The sequence below is a fragment of the Pholcus phalangioides genome, unplaced genomic scaffold, assembly GCF_987345545.1.
Source record: "Pholcus phalangioides strain wild (caught in Gottingen) unplaced genomic scaffold, Ppha-v1.0 ptg000016l_1, whole genome shotgun sequence".
NCBI lineage: Eukaryota > Metazoa > Arthropoda > Arachnida > Araneae > Pholcidae > Pholcus > Pholcus phalangioides.
In genome coordinates this window covers 14,829,653-14,850,343 of record NW_028301609.1, presented here as the reverse complement: position 1 = coordinate 14,850,343, position 20,691 = coordinate 14,829,653, and the positions used below count along the sequence as shown (strand labels likewise).

The following is a 20,691-nucleotide window of genomic DNA, read 5'->3' as shown; positions in this document are numbered from 1 at the left end:
TGTATGGAAGAGTAGATGACTGCTTAATAATGCACAAAAAAATCTGCAACGAATGAGGAAATACTAAAAAATTCCTAATGTATTTCGACACACTATGGGTGTCATCTTCAGAGGATAAAAGTATCACACTGACCGAGTTTTCCACTTGGATTGAGTATCAAATCTTCAATCTCGGTTGCTCAGTGGAACAAAAAAACAATACGTCTGTTCAAGTCAATTGTTGTGGCAAGAATGAAGCGAAGCACCTGCGTGTAAGTCTTTTGCAACAACCTGACTGACTTGCGAAATGAAGCTATCCAATTGGTCTATTTGAATTTTCTTAAATTCCCACTGGTAATGAATTTAAGCCATGGTGGTGCAATCAGTGGTAAATTCAAATAGACCAATCGGATAGCTCCATTTCACAAGCAGCTAATCAGGTTGTTGCAAAAGACTTACACGCAGGCGCTTCTCTTCATTCTTGCCACGACGTCTGACTATAATTTTGTAATTACTTTTCATGGTCATGGACAATAACTAGAAGTCATAATTCAAAATTATGGTCCACATTTTGTGTATAGGTGAAACAACAGTTTGCATTACAAAGTTGGTTACATAGGCCTATTCTAGGTTTGGTAATTCTGATGCTACCCAATAGCATTCCATTGTCTTTTGTATTTTTAGGGCATGCAGAGGCATAAACAATGTATACAGTACTCAGCAAAGAGCTAGAAATGAAAGTGCTTCATTTTTCAAAAATGATTACTCTGGCATTGAACACTAAAATTTAAACAAATCCTTTCAAAAAAGGGCTGGACAATGCAGTGAAACTGAAATGTCTCTCACTAGACATTTATAACAGTCAGACTGAAGGAGCATTCGGAATTACACACGCATAAATGCGCTTTATTCCAACATTAGTACAATAGTTACGGAGAAACACAACCGACCTCCATGGCTGCCAGAACTCGAATCCCCATAGCAATCGAACGGCGCGCACGTATTGAAGCTCGCGCTGTTGCCAAGTCATACATATATATATAACACCTTCCCTTCTAAAAGAAAGTCTGCACTACAATGCACAAGTTCAGTTACGCAACCCCCTACACACCTAGTCTTCAGGTGGTCGCCTGCGACGTTGTGATCGCCTCAGATGAAGAGGTGATGAATCAACAGCTTGAGGATCACTTGCCTTTGTCGGTTCATTTCTGGTGGACTCTGTATTCTTCGTCTGATCAGGTCCCTCTGATTTATTGGGCTGCTGGGATATCTCGAAACCAGCTGAACGCTAAGGTGACACGAAAGCTGTTGACGCAATTGGTCCCGATTAACGAACCACGTGACCCGAAGGAGTACTCACTTCTGACATGACCCTACCCCTTGAAGTGGAGACCGTTCCTGGCATCCACCTTGGGCCACTTGCGTAGTTTCTGCACCATACCTTATCCTCAGGTGCAAACTCCATCGCCAGATGATGACCCGGTTTCAACAGGTCCAACCTGCTTCTCATGACTCTGTTGAACATCGCTGTACCAGGAGCTTGACGAGTTGATGAGACAGGTGTCCTTCGATAGTGAAACAGAAATCTGTCAAGCCTTTCCTGGAAAGGGCAGCCCTTAATTTTCCTCAACGCATCCTTCATGGAGCGCACCGCTCTTTCAGCCAACCCATTTGACTGCGGGTGATACGGCACAGCTCGGACATGGATGATCCCGTCCCTACGGAGGAAATCTGAGAACTCCTGACTAGTGAACGATGTTGCGTTATCACTGACGATTGTCCTGGGTAATCCGAATCTCGCAAAGAGGGATTGTAACGTAGCGACCGTAGCAGCTGACGATGTCGAGGACACCGGAATAGCTTCCAACCACTTAGTGGCAGCATCCACTACTAACAAAACGATGTGGTTATCAAACGGACCTGCATGGTCGATATGAATTCTGCTCCAAGGCTCCGTTGTGGAAGGCCATGGAGCCAAGTTTGATGGAGCAACGGAAGCTTCGACTTGACAATCGATGCACGAACGTACCAAGTCCTCAATGTCCTTATCAATATTCGGCCACCACACAGACTGTCTAGCCAAGGCTTTGAGAGCACCCATACCTTGGTGACCCCCATTAAGCTCTGACAGCACATACTTCCTGTACTTTGGTGGCACATATATTCTATTCGCACGTATAATAATACTGTTTTCCACTGACAAGTCAGTTCGGCAGAGCCAGAAAGGACGAATTTCAGCCGTTACACACCTGGGCCAGTTTTGTGCTATGTATCTCTTCACTTTCAACAGAACAGGATCAGCATCTAACTCCTTCTGGAAATGAAATCTGGTCACCGCGCCATCATCCATAGATTCCAGCAATAATATTACATCAGCAGGCTTTGGAGATTCAGCCACAGTTGTCGGCACAGGTAGCCTACTGAAGGCATCAGCATTCGCGTGAGATGATCCTTTCCGATACACAATGTTGTACGAGTACCCTGATAGCACAAGCGCCCATCGCTGAATGCGAGAAGCAGCCATTGGAGCCACTGGTTTAGTCTGAGAAAACAGGCTTACTAGTGGCTGATGATCGGTTACCAAAGTGAATGTTCTTCCAAGAAGATATTTCCGATACCATGTAACCCAGAAGACCAACGACAAGGCTTCTCTTTCGATCTGGCTGTAGTTCCTTTCTGCTTTCGTCAGGGATCTAGACGCAAAAGCAATAGGACGATCCCCCACAGCTGAGGGATGAGACAACACAGCTCCTACTCCGTACGAACTAGCGTCACACTCGAGATGAACTTCCTTACTTTCATCGAAGTGGACCAACAACAAAGACGTAGACAATCTTCTCTTTGCTTCTTGGAAGGACTTCCTCTCCTGCTCAGTCCATTTCCAACATGAATTCTTATTCAACAACTTATACAATGGTGCTAGCATAGAGGACATATTTGGAAGGAATTTTGCATAATACGTCAGCGAACCTATGAAAGACCTCAGTTCATCCGCATTCTTTGGCTCAGGAGCTTTCTCAATTGCTTCCAACTTCGTTTGCACTGGATGTAGTCCTTCTGCATCGATTGTATGCCCCAGATATTCTACTGACGTCTGCATGAACGAGCACTTCGAGGGATGTAGCTTGATACCAGCTTCCTGCAAAGTACACAACACTTTGCTAAAATTCCTTAAATGATCCGAAACAGAGCTGCCTGTTATCAGCAAGTCGTCTAGGTAGCACAACGCATTTTCATGCCCTTGCAAGAGCTTGTCCATTTCTCTCTGAAAAATTGATGGAGCTGACGCTACCCCAAAAGGCAGTCTCGTGTACCTGAACAAATTTTTATGAGTGTTAATTACCAATAAGTCCCTGGAAGCTTCATCCAATTCCAATTGACAGTAATCATCCGATAAGTCGATCTATGAAAAAGTCACTCCCCCTGAAAGACGAGCGAACAAATCCTCAACTTTGGGTAACGGATACCTCTCGAGATCTGTAGCAACGTTGGCAGTGAGCTTGAAGTCACCACACAGGCGAATCCTACCATTCGCCTTCAGGACTGGTACTACAGGTGTCGCCCATTCCGATGACGACACTCGTTCCAAAACGCCTAAATCCAAAAGTCTACTTATTTCTTCTACCTTCTTCTTAAAAGCGTAAGGCACGGGACGAGCTTTGAAAAATTTCGATGAAGCACAGTCTTTTCTTTTCAGACGAACCTTCACATTTTTCAGCTTCCCAAGGCCCCCCGAAAACAGTTCTTGATGTTCATCCAACACGGCCTGCAAGTCCCGTGACAAAGATTTCACGTCAACCTGGATCGTGTTTGTAGAGCCAGCCGAATAAATAGTGCTCAACACCCCTAGTTCGCGGATCCAGTTTCGACCCATCAAGATCACGGAACACTGATCCACCACAAGGATCGGAAGAATTTCCAATTTGGATTCGTACTTCACAGAAACATCCATCGTGCCCACTATCTTCAGACTATGCCTTGTAAAAGATCTGAGCTTGATACAAGTCTCTTTCAAAGGTGGAAATCGATATCGGTGCTTCTTGAACATCGAATAAGGCATCACTGAAAAAGGTGCTCCCGTGTCCACCTGCATTACCATAGGTAGCCCTTCAATCACGACTTGCACGGTACAAGGTGGTGGGAAATCAGACATCGAGTTCAACGTCAACACATCGAACGCCGGAGACGAGTTATCCAGCTGGTCGACTTGATTCACTCTGTTCGCACAACCTTTGACTCCAACACTCCATTTGTTCTTCACTGACTTGCATACTCTGGCTAAGTGTCCGTCTTCCCGCATGAATAGCACATACTCTTGGCAAACTTGCAAGTTGAGGACTTGTGTCCACTCGCACCACAAGCATAGCAGGAAAACATAACCTTGGCTTGCGACGGGTGATGACCTATGGAACTCTTCCGTGGCTGCTTCGCTTGCCTTTGCTTTACAAACAGCACTTCCGCTGGAGACGCGTTGTCACCACGCAGGTTAGAGGCATTTTCCGAGGCCGCTTCCATCGACATCGCGATCTCTGACGCCCGATTGAAAGACAGATCTCTTTCCGCCAACAGTCTTCTCTGAATAGCGTCATCATTTATCCCACACACGAGCCGATCTCGTAGCATTTCTGCTAAAGTATGCCCATAATTGCAAAACCTTGCGAGAGTTCGAAGTTTGGCTATGAAGGTTGGCACAGACTCTCCCGGCTTCCTACAGCGACAGTTGAATTTGAACCGCTCTACGATCTCCGACGGAGCCGGTTCAAAATGATTCCTGAGAACGTGTATCAGTTCTGCTAGCGTTCATTCCGTGGGTAAGGCTGGGGACACCAGACTTATCAAGCCATATGTCGGCGCACCCACCAGCGATAGGAATATAGCACGCCTGCGGACGTCATCTGTAACTTCATTCGCAATAAAATACTGATACAACCGCTCGGCATACTCCGAAAACGGTTCTTTCGCGCGGTCAAATTCGCCGATCACACCGAACCCCGCCATCCGCAGCGTATGAGGAAATCGCTTGAAGAAATTAGGCCTACCTCGCTAGAGCTTGCTTCTATCTTGTTCCTGTTGAAACGCCGATTTTCAACTCCTGCAGAATGATGATAGATACTGTCTTCGTCCCTACTGAAACGTCTCTCACTAGACATTTATAACAGTCAGACTGAAGGAGCATTCGGAATTACACAATAGCATAAATGCGCTTTATTCCAACGCCACAGAGAGCGACAGTCCTACAACGGTAAATCATTCAACCATAACACTTCACTCATAGTTAGTAAAACTGGGGGCAGATGACAGCACTACACATAACAAGCATTACACAGAAACAAAACTTTACGTCAGGTTGCACTATACGTACACGCACATTCCCGCATGTACCGATTCGTTGGGGGGTTCCGCGGGGGGGGGGGGTGCATGTGTGGTGTAGCAGTAGTAGGTAGGGGCTCGGGGATCCATGATGTTCTTAAGTCAGCCACCTCGTTGGGCAATTTGTCTGTTGTGGCGTTGTATTTGTATTTGTATTAGTACAATAGTTACGGAGAAACACAACCGACCGCCATGGCCGCCAGAACTCGAATCCCCGTAGCAATCGAATGGCACGCGTATTGAAGCTTGCGCTCTGCGCTGTTGCCAAGTCATACATATAAATATAACATATATATAACAGAAACAATCTTGTTCACCTTGACTTATTTACATTGGACCTTGTAATTTACATTGGACCTTGTAATTTACATATTTGGCACTGTGCTCTTAAAAGTGGTTTTGAAAGAGCGTCATTTTTAAAAAACTTACACGTCTTCATAATTTGCTGTGTGCATGGTCGAAGAAAATTGACAGACTGTGGAAGACTCCAAAAAAGAACGTAATATTTATTCTGAGGAGAGAAAAGAATTATTTGTGGTTGCTAAGACCTTATTTTGGCCAAAAATTTATTTTGTAACCAAGTCATTTCTGTCATTTTGCTTTGACTCGAGTCAATCTTATAGGATACTGAAACAGTGATAAATAATAATAATGAAAAATTAATTAAATTTTTTTTAGTTATGCTATGATTGTTTTCTGAAGGAAGTAGTTTTCTCATCCTACTTTTTTTTACTTTTTGTAATTTTTTGAGTGGGAGCCCCTGCCAACCTCTTTGAAAATTTTAAACTCTCCAGTCATATTTCCCTAACACCTGCTTCTTCCAATGTAAACATGTTTGAGAAATCAACTCTCTCTTCATAGCTTAAGCCCCATGTGCCATCAAGAGCACACGTGGCTCTTCTTTGCACCCCTTGGACCAAGTCAAATGCTCCTTCATAAGTATGGTCTCCAAAACTTAATAACTTACTCCAATCCAGGAGCAACTAAGCCCTGGAAAAGTGGACAGATCATTTTAGGAGAACGCAAAGGAACCTTTTTAAGAATGAAATCAAGCATTCTATGCACTTCTTTAACCACTGCTGAACAACATTCAGAAAACTTGAGCCGCTCATCAATGAGGATTTCCAAATCTGTGATGATTTGGAAATCCTCATTGAGTTAAATCCTCATTAGTTAAAAAGGTCAGCTTAGTTGCATCCGAAATGACACCACAATTTTGTTCTTATGGTTCCGGTTTTTTTTCATTCCTTCAATTTATAACTCTGCAAGTGTTTATTAGTTAATTGTTCTTTGCCAGCTTTGATGAGTTTGACTATTTTCTGATTTTCCACTTCTTATACTCTTTAGCCATGTTCTCAATTTTTTCACTGATATGCCTCCCGATTCATTCCATTTTTCAAGGCCTTCAAAATAGTTTTTGAATACTTTTCCCTAGTGCTTTTCTTGCAATATTCAGTTATTCTGTTTTGGTCAAATTCTAAGTTACGAATGACGTGCTGTATGTTACATCCTTACCATGAAGTTAGGTTCATAATTTTCTGTTGTGGCTGTAGCTAATCTGAAGGTATTCATGTGTAGTGTGCTTTAAAAGTGGTAGGTAATATTATTTACTGTGCATGCATAGCACAGTAGTTAAATATTTAGATACTTTGAATACAGATGATTCTGTAATCAGGGCTGCAGTTAATGCAAGGGGAGGGGGGGGGGAGAGAAGGTCTCGTTGCCAAATACAATGGATCCTGCTTAAGTTCTCAGTTTTAAAAGGATTATTTCCAAAGTCTCAATTTTTTTCCTGTATAAAAATATTTTCTCTTCAAGAAGTTTTCTATTTTTTTTTATTATATTGTCCTTACAATGATACGTTAATACAAAATGCCCAACGAGGTGGCTGAGATAAAGTTGTCCATAACAAATATGGATGTCATATATTTCTAAAATACAGCAACCCCCAATTATAAAAAATAAAACAATATATACGTGATAAAATATAATACAACGATTATGGTTGTCTTATTCTAAGTAAGGGTAAATCGAGAAGCTATTCAAACATGCTTGTCTTGTTTTTTTTTAAATGTGTCAGTTGTGTTAGAAACAGGATCTACTGTATCGCCAAGGTCATTTTAACATTTGCTGAGAGAGTTCATAGCTCTGTAAGTCTGGGAGTGACTGTATACATAAATTATTCAGATCAGTTTGTGTGTGAATGTGATAATTGTGATATGTTCATATTTTGATGTATGCTAAAATGTGATATAAGATATAAGAATCAGTTGTAGAATCAGTTCAATGTGTTCAATCTATAATGAGCTATGTGTGACTCATAAGAAAACTAGTTTTTAACTTTTGAAAGAGTAAAGCTAACAATATTCATATATTAATAAGTTTTTAAATTAAAAAAAAAAAACAATTTGTTTGAATTGTTCATGAAATGTTACCAACACTGATGAGTTCTTAGTTACTCCTGTGTAAGTATTGGTAGTAATTATGCATGTTTCTTCAAAAATTCTTGTAAAATTGCTGTTATACTTTTCTGTTAATTTAATAACTTCAAAATGATGAGATTTCTCTCCTCTGATGTGAAATAATAACTGCTAATTTTTCTGTGATGTATATGTGAGTAATAATTAAATGGTATTAAGGTACCTTGTTGAATTAATTTGATATGTTCCTATGTTACTGTTGTTATTACTGAAAATTTTTTAATTGTTTTTTCTCCTGAAGACATGTGATTAGAAAACTGGATGTTACACCAGTTTCTCGGCTTCAAGCAATGCTGGAGTACAATCATGCGTTGGAAATGAAAGATACTGGTCCATGTGGTGGTTATTCCACGCAGTATGCCTGTATGTGTGATTATCATGGTTTGCCATATAGAGAAGAAGTTGCCTGGGTAAGAAATGTCTTGTATATGAGAAAAATTTTCACAAGAGTAGGAAATATGAAACAATAATTATGCAAGGTTTTCATTGGCATTAGTAAATAAATACTAGAGAGAGAGGAAACAATACATAGAGGTTTTGTGCATACGAGAGCATTTTTGATTATACTCTGCAGAGAAAGAGCATTGGTTATGTTTGCCCATTTGAATACTTGAAGACCTACATTTTTCATATTTAATTTTTCCTCTTTTTTTGTAATGTATAGTTTTCCCTATTCTGTAATCTATGTAAAAGTGATTTTCTGTGTGTTCTCTATACAAATCTGCAATTTTAGATTGGTAGTCACCAAATTTTACATATATACCAAATGGAACCCGACTTGAACGTTAGGCTACTTTAAAAGTTTGTCAGAGCAGGGCAAATATGCCTGAAATTGCCAAAAAACTGTCTGACAACAATGGTTTCTGGGCCTCAACAATCACTTTTGAAATGTTAATTTTAGTTACTGTCGTTCCCTAACAATGTGTTTCAGATGTGTATATGCCTTTACAATGGTTTGTCACTTCTTCAATGCTGCCAGTATATGTATAATAGTTTATGCCTTGGAAATCCCATGTTCATAATCTACAAATCAAATTAAGATTTAAAATGTGTAAATTTTATGACATGAATGTCGCTCTCCACTTGTTAATACAAGATGTACGGAAGACTGGATGTTGTGAAGATATTTATTATTTGAGATGTTAATTTTTTAAGGAAGGAAAAAACTCATCTCTGCCTCTACCGGGAGTCGAACCCGGGTCCCTCGATTGCCGGACGAGTGCTCTGACCACTAAGCTATAGAGGAGATAGAGATTTTCCTTCGCTAGAGCGTATATATGCCGAACGGAACCGTGCAATGGACGGTGAAACCAATCAGCTAATAGCTCATGGACGACGAGCCACCAGAGGGCTATATATAGGACCTTAATTTTTCCTTCCTTAAAAAATTAACATCTCAAATAATAAATATCTTCACAACATCCAGTCTTCCGTATATCTTGTATTAACAAGTGGAGAGCGACATTCATGTCATATATATAGCCCTCTGGTGGCTCGTCGTCCATGAGCTATTAGCTGATCGGTTTCACCGTCCATTGCACGGTTCCGTTCAGCATATATACGCTCTAGCGAAGGAAAATCTCTATCTTCTCTATAGCTTAGTGGTCAGAGCACTCGTCCGGCAATCGAGGGACCCGGGTTCGACTCCCGGTAGACGCAGAGATGAGTTTTTTCCTTCCTTAAAAAATTAACATCTCAAATAATAAATATCTTCACAACATCAAGTCTTCCGTATATCTTGTGTAAATTTTATTTTCTAAAATATTTTTGTTTGTTGTTCTTTTGTAATCATCCTTTACTACTCACTGTTCCATTCTTATTTGTTATACTGTTTACAAGCTGGGCTGGAAGAGATCTCGGCAACGGGATAAGTCCAGTGGCAAAGTTCTGGCGTGTTATACGGTTTACCTATTTGGGGTAGGACTATTTGACTAACTTGAAACCTATTATATCACTACAGAAGAAAATTATAAGGCTAATTTTTAATGACTAGTATACTCCTTCCATCACTCTCTTGAAAAGTATAGAAATTCTACCACTTAGATACTTATATTTTTATAAATCCCTGTTGGGTATTGATTAGGAGAACCTTTCATCTAGAGATCAGTATGAAAGAGACTTTCTTAAGTTTGTGCTCCAAAATTGTTTTGTATCAGAAGCCACTAGGGATACTGCTATTTTGGATTTAGTTCTTACTAGTTCTGAGGATCTTGTTGAACATGTTTCGGTGGGGGAAGAGTTTTCTTCCAGTGATCATCATATAGTCAGATTTCACTGTAACTTTTCCTCGGGTAAGGTTTATAACAAAAGACTGGTTCCTTGTTTTCGAAGAACTAACTTTGATGTTTTGAGAGGAAGGCTAGCGGAAGTTTTCAATGACCGGTTAGAATCAGTAGGGGTGGTAAGTCAATGGGAAGAATTTAGTATAGAGCTGTCCTCTGTTTTGCACGACGTCATACCCTTTGTTCGAAAAAAGTGTATTTGTACATCACACCCTATATGGTTCACGGATAGCGTGTGTAACCTTTATCTTGAAAAGAAAAGAGCATTCAGAGAGTATAAAAGTGGACGAGGTGACCTATCATTGTTTACTGATAAAAGAAGAGTGTTGAAGAGAGTGATAAGGGATAGTAAAAAGGAAGTTGAATCTAGGTTGGCAGATAACATTGGCTCCGACCCAAAATCATTTTTTCGATACGTCAATAATGAATGTAAGGGAACAGTTGGCCCCCCTCTTGATAGGAGGCTCTAGGTTAAAGAGCAATGTAGGCATGTTTAGTGCTTTCGATGACTTTTTCGCATCGGTTTTTAATGGAAATAATGATATTCGATGTACGGGTGTTGCATGGGGTAATAAAACCCTCAACGATATTCAAGTAGAAGACGTGGAGGTCCTAAATCTTCTAAGAAATGTTGTGCAAGCAAAGCACCAGGACCGGATGATATCTATCCCAGGGTCCTCAGGGAATGTGCTAATGAATTGTTGGGGTCAGTCGCACAGATATACAGGAGTAGTGTTGCTGAGGGTATCGTCCCAAGAGATTGGAAACTTGCTGACGTTGTTCCGATATTTAAGAAGGGTAGTACCTTGATTTCCAGAAGGCATTCGATCGGGTCCAACATGGTAAACTTTTGAAGCGTTTACACGAGATTAGAATTGGGGGGCAACTTGCTGAATTGGATAGAATCGTGGTTAAGAGATAGGTCGCAACGAGTAATGGTGAACGGGGAATTCTCTGGTCAGACAGGCATCACAAGTGGAGTTCCTTAAGGAAGTGTCCTTGGCCCCATACTTTTTTCACATTTTATCAATAAACTCGGATCAGGGTATCGATGGGATTACTAGCAAATCCGCAGATGATGTGAAGCTAATGGGGGTAATCGGGAATCAATGCGATAGGGAGTTGCTCCAGACCAACTTAAACAGGATTGCAGAATGGGTAAACTAATGGAGCATGACATTTAGCATTGATAAGTGCATGGTCGTTCATTTTGGTTCGAACAACCCACGGTTTTCTTACGAGTTGAATGGTGTCACTATCCCGTATGCAACTAGGGTCACCGAATTGGGAATTCCCATTGACGAGCGGCTTAGGTTTTCTGAACATTGTTCAGCGGTGGTCAAAAACTCGAATAGAATGCTCGGTTTCATTTTCAAAAAGGTCTCTTCGCTTTCTCCTAAAGTCATTCTTCCGCTTTTTCGAGGCTTAGTTCGTCCAGGACTGGAGTATGCTGTAAGGTTTTGGGGACCATACCTACAGAGGGACATAGACTTGGTTGAAGGGAGTGCAGAGAAGAGCTATGCATGTCCTTATTGGCACACAGGGCTTGAGTTATGAAGAGAGACTTCATTTTTTGAATATGTTTACATTGGATGAACGCAGGTGTCGAGGAGATATGATCGAAGTGTTCAAAATTTTCAATGGGATGGATAGGATGAACGATGAACTTTTAGTACACTGCCAATCGACTGCTTTTACAAGGGGACACCAGTATCGATTGGTGAGGGACAATGCAAGGTTATGGTGTCGCAGGGAATTTTTCTCTAATAGGGTTGTTAATAAATGGAATAGCTTACCCCTGGAGGTAGTAAATTGTAACACAATTGACACGTTTAAAAAGAAATACGATAAGGGTGATTCCATGTCAAATCACCCAGCCATGGCACCCATAGTCTCAGATTTTAATGATTTTTTTTTATTTGTTGCATTTACCATCCTTATTAACTGTGTGAAATATTATTTGCATATCTCTAAAACTTTTTGAGAAAAAAAATGTTGAAATTTATCAAAAACTGATGCAGATGCCTTTTTTGAGGCTCAATTTTTAAGCTGCATTGTTTGAGAAAATAAATCATAACTTTTTCAATTTTCAATATATTCAAGTGAAATTTTCACTGAAGTGTTCGCAAAAATATACAGAATATGAATAAAAATAATTCATACACTTACATTTGAAATTTACATGCAAAAAAAATTATGTAAACTTTGTTTTTGTGGAATTTTTCATTAGAAAAAATACAATTTTTCAAACGTGTTTTTAGACCAGAGGCACAGTAGTTACTAAAACAACTTTTATTTTAAATTTATCCTAAATATATGAAGTAAAATACTGGAGAAAAAAAATAATGTTTTTTTGACTGTTAATATGTTTATTCTGGCTCGCAACACAAAATTCATCGAAATAAGACTGGATCGTTCCGATTTCAAATCATTCAACTAGATACTGAAATGCAACCCATCATCCCGGATTCCAATTATTATTTTTTATTTATTGCTTCTACCATGCTTGTTGACTATGCAAAGTTTCATGTACATATCTCAAAAACTTTTTGAGAAAAAAAATGTTTTCTAACCTCACGAATGACGTCTCTTAGGCTAACCACATTCAAGCAATATTATTTGTGAAAATATATCATAACTTTGCAGATTTTCAATATATTCAAATGAAATTTCCACTAAAACTTTTGCAATCTGATATATTTTTGCGTAAAGAATTTTTTTGTATATGATAAATCCAGATAATATTAATCATATATATAGATTAATTTTTGAAGTTTTTTAACATGCTTAATTATGAAGTTATTTTACCACAACAGTGTTACATTTTTTTTAAATTACTTTGATTTTTACAGCATATATTTTAATATACATGTATTTAATGTATATGATAAATATGAAATGGTTATACTTGTGTGAAAAAAAATCTACATTATAATATTTAACACAAGCCTCTATATATTTTTCCCACGAAATAATTTAAAATTGCTGATAAAAAGCCAGAATATGAGGCATTGAATCACAAAGAATGAAATAATTATCAGCTACAACCTAATTGTTGTAGCTGAGGCAGATGGAAGAGAGTAGAATTGAAAACCTAATGTATGTAATGCCTTGTGGTGATATATAAGATGTGATGTTTCTTGTTGTGATGGCGATTGTAAAAAATAATAATAGCTTCTGTGAAGATATAAACTATGGCACACTGGTCTTTGTCCTTCAGAGGGCAGCTGGTGTCTTATTTAATTATAAGACTTTATCATCTCAACAGGTGAGGATAAAGTCACTGCGCTAAAACAAAAGTGTTAGAACTAAACTGCTCCCCCCCCCCCCCGATCAAATGATGCAAGTCTCAATTATGATCTTGCTGAAGACAGAGAATGTGCTCCATAAAGTAGCCTACTCCAGGGTTACCAAATTTTTCTTATAATAACACAATTTTCATTTGAGCTAAATATTTTATATCATTTTGGAATTCAAAGTAAAATGTCAGAAAAGACACTTGAAATTTATAGTGTTGGAAAAAAAACTGGATCTGACTGTCACAAAAGTGTAAAATCTGTTACCCATTACATCATTGGACCCATCGAACATCAATATTGAGGAGTGGAGCAAGTTCTGAACATTTATCTACTGTGTGTTTAAGCATCATAGAGCTTTTTTCTCAAAGTATGAAATATATCCGAAAGCATGCTTTAATCCTTTAAAATGTCATAAGAAAAAAATAACAAAGGGTTTAAGGATAGTAAACTTGTATTTTTCATGTATAAATGAAATAAATGGTTGTACAAAATTAATTCCAGGGCAAAAAATATGCCATGCCTGTAGGGACAGTGAATATAAACAACAATAAATTAGGTGAAGAAACTGAATACTGTGAAGAGATGAACAGTGATAGTAATGTAGAGAAGTAACTTGGAAAAATGCCAATTATTAAACAAGAAGCACTTGAAGAAATAAATTCATCTCTACAGAACATAGAAGAGTCACCAATTAAACTTCATAGGGTAGCTCCACAGTGCAAGTCAAACAATGCCAAAAGAAAAGTTGAATCTGCTTGCAACACTTTAAAATCAAATGTTTTGTAAAGTTTTTGAAGAATTACCAGAAAATGAATCTCAAAGCACAATGAAGATAATAAACAGAAAGCAAATGATATGATTATTTTGATAAAGTTAATTAGAAATAAGACTCAATTTAACCATCACAACAAGGGGAAAACTGCAAATTTTAACTCTGGCCCCTGCTTTAAGAAAGGGGAACAAGGAAAAAAATCAATCAATCAAAAAAGAGTTCAATGTCACTGAATATGCTGTGGGAAAACCAGGAGAGCTTTTGTAAATGAAAAAGCAAAGGTGAGCCATTGTGTTTTTATTATAAAAAGAATCAAAAATTAAATTTCAACGGTTTTTTTTTGCAATCTAATTTTTTAATGCAAAGGTTTAAATTTTCTTTCCTAGTCATAATCTGCATTTTTTTATGAGCATTTTAGTGGAAATTTCATTTGAATATATTGAAAATCTGCAAAGTTATGATATATTTTCACAAAAAATATTGCTTGAATGGGGTTAGCCTAAGAGACGTCATTCGTGAGGTTAGAAAACATTTTTTTTATCAAAAAGTTTTTGAGATATGTACATAAAACTTTGCATAGTCGACAAGCATGGTAGAAGCAATAAATAAAAAATAATAATTGGAATCCGGGATGATGGGTTGCATTTCAGTATCTAGTAGAATGGTTTGAAATCGGAATGATCCAGTCTTATTTCGATGAATTTTGTGTTGCGAGCTAGAATAAACATATTAACAGTCAAAAAAACATTATTTTTTTTCTCCAGTATTTTACTTCATATATTTAGGATAAATTTAAAATAAAAGTTGTTTTGGTAACTGCTGTGCCTCTGGTCTAAAAATACATTTGAAAAATTGTATTTTTTCTAACAAAAAATTCCACAAAAACAAAGTTTACATAATTTTTTTTGCATGTAAATTTCAAATGTAAGTGTATGAATTATTTTTATTCATATTCTGTATATTTTTGCGAACACTTTAGTGAAAATTTCACTTGAATATATTGAAAATTGAAAAAGTTATGATTTATTTTCTCAAACAATGCAGCTTAAAAATTGAGCCTCAAAAAAGTCATCTGCATCAGTTTTTGATAAATTTCAACATTTTTTTTCTCAAAAAGTTTTAGAGATATGCAAATAATATTTCACACGGTTAATAAGGATGGTAAATGCAACAAATAAAAAAAAAATAATTGAAATCTGAGACTATGGGTGCCATGGCTGGGTGATTTGACATGGAATCACCCTTATCGTATTTCTTTTTAAACGTGTCAATTGTGTTACAATTTACTACCTCCAGGGGTAAGCTATTCCATTTATTAACAACCCTATTAGAGAAAAATTTTGATTTGAAATGGAATGACCCATAAACATGTTGGGGTTAATCGAGAAGCTATCCATACTTAGAATAAGACACCCATAAGTATTCTTTATGGGCATTGTATAATATTTTATCATGTGTGTATATTGTTTATAATTTTTGTTAATTGCATTTTTAATTGGGTTGCTGTATTTTTGAAATGTATGACATCCATATTTTCATGAGCATCTTTTCTCATCCACCTCGTTGGGCATTTTTGCCTGTTGTGGCGTTGTATTTGATCTTCTGCTAGGCGTAACGTTACATATTCTTTGCTAACTATTCACAAAAGCATTAAAAAAATTCATTTCTCTTACCTAATACCTAAGTTTTATAACTCTTCCCATTGAAATTAAGAGTTTCCTCTCTTTACACCTACAAAAAGTACCTCAAAAGATATCTATTGCCTATTGATGATATCTCCGTGCACTTTTAGTCTTTTGTTTTTTTTTTAAAGAATTTGCCCCCCATACTAATTAAAGTAATTTATTTTCTCCCATTATATTTATCAACAGCTTAAATATTTTGCCTTTCCAACAGTAGCTCAATTATTCAAATCATACTTATTATCTCTAATTTTGATATTTAAATTGCACTCATACCATGCGTTGCCACAATGATGTTACTATTAATTTTTTTCCCCCCTTCACCCATGTATTATTTGATATCTAACTATCAATTTCCCTCCTCATTTATTTTTGTGTTTATGTACAAATGTACACTGCTCAAAACAATTGGGGGAAACATGGTTTTAACAAAATTACGCAAAGATGTATACCGATAAGTAACATAAAATGAATCATCCATAATTTAAAGCCTAGCAGGAAACGGAAGAAGAAAACTTCATATGCAAATCAAAGTTCATGACGTCAAAAACCAGAAAAAGGAGATAAGGGCAGAAATCGGGATGTTGCAGAAACGTCTGTTTTACTGCCGTAACTGTGAAATTCGATTGCGCAGTATTTTTTTTTTTTGAGACAAGGTGACTTGAGGATGTCTCAACAACGTGATTTACCGGAATCCATGGCATGGCGTGTTATAGGCAGACTGGAATCCGGGCAAACACAACCTAGTGTCGTGGACGCTGTTGGAGTCGCCAGAAGTGTTGTTGTAAGGCTGTGGAATCGATTCCAAGAAACAGGAAATGTTAGATGTCGACCAGGGCAAGGTCGAAATTTTTTTACTTCTTTTTTCTGTATTGCGCATTGATACGCGTGTACTATCCATTGTATGCCAATACGTGGCTGTCTCGCACGGTTTTCTTCACTTTTTTGCTTGCTCCCCTAATAGTTTTGAGCAGTGTATATATGTATAGGTATTTTCCCCCCTTCACACATTACACTTTTTTTAATCAATAACCCATCATCCAGTATGTGACAGTCATGTTCACCTTGGATGAAAAGTTGTCTGTTTTTATTTTATATGTATGTTTGTACATATCTTTTGATAAATAAATAAATAATGGTTTGTGTGTGTGCCACATTTCAATTTTCCCAGTAATGAGAATTTTTGAATAGATGTCATAATCATCATCAGTATCACTTTGAGGGTAAGGCAAAGGATGATCCCCATAGAAATCAGTATTAAAATTGCCTATTTTACTGTAGAAATGCGGAAATTTAGTGGGGTTTTTCGCCACATCAATAATTGTAAAAATTCTATTGAATGCTAGAGATTTTTGAAACATTGAGTTCACTTATAGATATATATGAAGCCCAGAAAATTAAAAAAGTAATTAGCCGGACCTACTTTTAAGTTGGATACCCATGCAATAACATTGATTTCAACTTTTTATATCTTCCCAAGCATGAAAATTAATGTCTCCCTATTCTCTTTTAATATTCAACTGCATAAATTCATATAGTTTAGAATGTTTTAAAATTAATATGGGCCCATAAAGTACATCAAAGAAATTCCACAGCTTTAATTAAACGTTTTTTGAAGCAGAAACAAGCAGATGAATAACTTGAAGTTCGGGGGGGTGGGGGGATTTCAAATACCTAGCTTCCCTTAAAAAGGAAAAAAAAAAAATACAAGGTGTTTCAAAAAGAATCACCCGATTTGAAATGTGTACATTACGAAAAATACTGAACACAAACACTTAAGATTAATTGTATATTACATGGCTAATCATAGTTTTTTTACAAACCAAATTAAAGATGCTCAATATGTTCACCTTGGGGTGCACGGCATATGTCTAGATGGTAGTCAGATTCGTCCCAAACTTTTGGGATCATGTTTGCATCCACTTCTTCCACAGCTGCTGTTATGCATATCTTCAGTTCGGTTAATGTAGCTGGAAGGGGAGGCACATAAACGTAGTCTTTTAGAAACCCCCACAAGAAGAAATCGCACACTATGAAGTCCAGCGATCTTTGAGGCCAGTGATGTTTAACTGAATCATCAGGTCCCGTACGGCCGATTCATGGTTTAGGAATGAGATTGTTCAAAAATTCTCGAACATTCAAGCTCCAGTGTGGTGGTTTCCTGTCCTACTGAAAAATGAAGTCATCCGAATCTGTTTCTAACTGTGGAAAAAGCCAATCTTGACAAACACTGAAGTGATGACCGAAGGAAGAGCATTAGTGCTACCTGTCGGCAACTGAGTGAAACTCAAGATTTTCCTTTTTCTACCAATAAATTATTTGATCAAAATGGATTAAAAGCTGAATAGTTATAACTTTTTAAAATCGATGATTATTTTTGAAACACCCTGTATATTCATTTCTATGTTTCTTTAAATCTATATTTGTTTCTTTCATTGGTCACATTGGAAGGCACCATATTGGTTAACTTAGACACGGTTTGTATGTCTCTCAAAAAAAAAAGTATCACGTGTCCAAAAAGCCTCATTGAAGAAAACTCGGGCAGTGCCGGGTATTATAGCTAATCTATATATAAAAACGAATGTATGTGTGTCTGTTTGTCCTTTATTCAATACTACACCATTCATCCGATCGCCATCAAACTTTGGGAAGTTGTTTGGAACAAGACTTCAGTTAAATTATAAACATTTATTCTATTAACTATTAAGAATAAGGACCAGAATAAGGACCATTTCTGCGGGGGCCTAAATGGTAATGTTACATGTTGAGTACACTCCCGCGAAGGTGTCTGGCAGTTTTTTTTTTAGCTTTTTTTCCCCTTTCCTTCATTTACTTGAATTTCCTTTCTTCTGAGATTACAGCAACGCGCGATGGGTAAGCTATTGATTAAAAAAAGGTAATAAAAATACCACATGTGCATAGCAGTGATGCTAAAACACCACTATATCGAGAAATCTGACTTAAAGCTGTGAAATGCGCCACTAAAATATAAAATCTTCTTTGATACTCTGTTTGAAAAGCTGATATGGTCTGCGAGAAAAAAAGTGAAAGTTATCAGGACTGTTACTTCACATAGCAGCTCCGAGACCATGCCCGCTGAGCGGCAAGCACAACATCAAAGAGATGAAACAGCCTTTGTTTTCTTCCTTTCTTTCAAACTGAGTACAACTCTAGTCTATCGCCATGGACAATTTACTACCGGTGGAGTTGTGCCGGAAGTACGAGTGTGTGTAGTGTTGTGTGTCAGTTTTTAATTGCACCATCTATAGTTCAAATTCCGAATGAAGTGTAATTTTTGAATATTTGTGCCATTGTAGACCTGGTGCTCTCGCCAAGAGCATCCCAGACATACGCTATAGCAGCATTTTTCAACCTATCGTCCGCGGCCCAGAAGTAGTCCATGGCGATGATGCGACAACCCTGCATAACTACACAGGATTCTGATCTGGCGAAATCGGTGCAGTCGATACACAATAAAAGAGAGAGAAATGATTTCAAGAGAATTTCTAGATTTTAACATGAGTAAATTTATTAATACTTTTAACAATTAACTAGGTTACAATTAACAGAACAAAATTATTTCTCTAATTCATACCAATCGCCATGTTAGTCCGTTGACTTATCTATATAGTCCGACGACTGAAGTTTGACGATCTTGAATCACTCGACCAGTGACGTCATTGACCTTGACAGGAGCGGGCAAAGGTCAATGAGCCGAGACACCACGTGGCAACGAGAATGGCAGGCTCAGTAGCTACAGCCATGGTGACGATCAGGCGGTCGGAAGCGTCGATCGACGACAAGCCAAGTTACTGACCAGCAATGATAGGAACCGGGATGATGGCAGTGACAACGGATGACTAGAGAGGAGGCATGATGGATCTGGAACCAGCCGGCGATGTGCGGGGCACCAGTGAGACGAATTATTTCATACTATGAATGATTCACCGAAAGGCGACCACCTTCACCTTAAGTGATGTATACTGAGTTGAAAGCGAGATTGAATGCGAGAGAATGCGAAGTGACTCCGGGTATTTATACCTATAAAGGAAGTGCGGAACGATCCAACTCCTGGGACCGACCATCTCAGAAAAATACACATCAGAGCACAACCAATAGGAAAATACAACATCCAATTTGCATAAAGAAATTACAATAGATTTTTTATAGGTACTTTCACAAAATAAAAAGGGCAACAACAATTTAAAATGGCTGTGATCAGGATCGCACATTTTTCCGGACTATGAGCGATGAAAATATCACAGACTAATTCAATCAACCGTGCACGATTATAAAAGGTAAGAAAACATAACAAATTCTATTCAAAATTATATAATTACAACTATATAAACATGTTTCAAAAATAAGAGATAGAGGCAGGTTTGGCAAATTCCCCAAAGGTTCCCGACTATTGTTACAATGGCACAGGTGGTGATCTGCAGGTAGACTTGGTAATTTTATTCCAACTGACCGAAAAATTATTGAATTTTTGTAATTGAATTGTAACTACAAGAATATACTCATGGTTTAAAATAGAAAATTAGACCTTCTTTGGGTAACCATACGTTAACAATAAAAAATACGGGAAAAATATGATTCTAAATACGGGATATAATTGTATCTAAAAAATAAATTTATGAATAATTTGCTAATTATTGCTGAAACTGCTGAATCACTAAGAAGAATTAAGTTACTTTTTTTCCTGTTATGTAGTACATGGCATGTAAATATCAACATAGGGATATTGCTTTCGCATTATATAGATGAGAAACAGGAACCAACGGAAATCTATATATATAAAAACGAATGTATATGTGTTTGTCCTTA

At 37.6% G+C, this 20,691-nt stretch overlaps 1 protein-coding gene and 1 non-coding gene across 5 annotated transcripts in view; one reads left to right on the top strand and one right to left on the bottom strand.

Moving 5' to 3' along the window:
• Nucleotides 1–20,691, top strand: part of LRR (capping protein regulator and myosin 1 linker 1 leucine rich repeat protein) — a 124,503-nt gene that overhangs the window by 27,091 nt on the left and 76,721 nt on the right. For all 4 annotated transcript variants that reach the window (XM_089245681.1, XM_089245683.1, XM_089245682.1 and 1 more), the window contains exon 6: nucleotides 8,071–8,239. In XM_089245681.1, coding sequence (XP_089101807.1) covers nucleotides 8,071–8,239 — 169 coding nt within the window. The remainder of the gene's footprint in view (nucleotides 1–8,070; nucleotides 8,240–20,691) is intronic.
• On the bottom strand, nucleotides 9,004–9,075 carry TRNAA-GGC (transfer RNA alanine (anticodon GGC)). Its single transcript has one exon. It is a non-coding gene; the product is annotated as a tRNA-Ala (tRNA).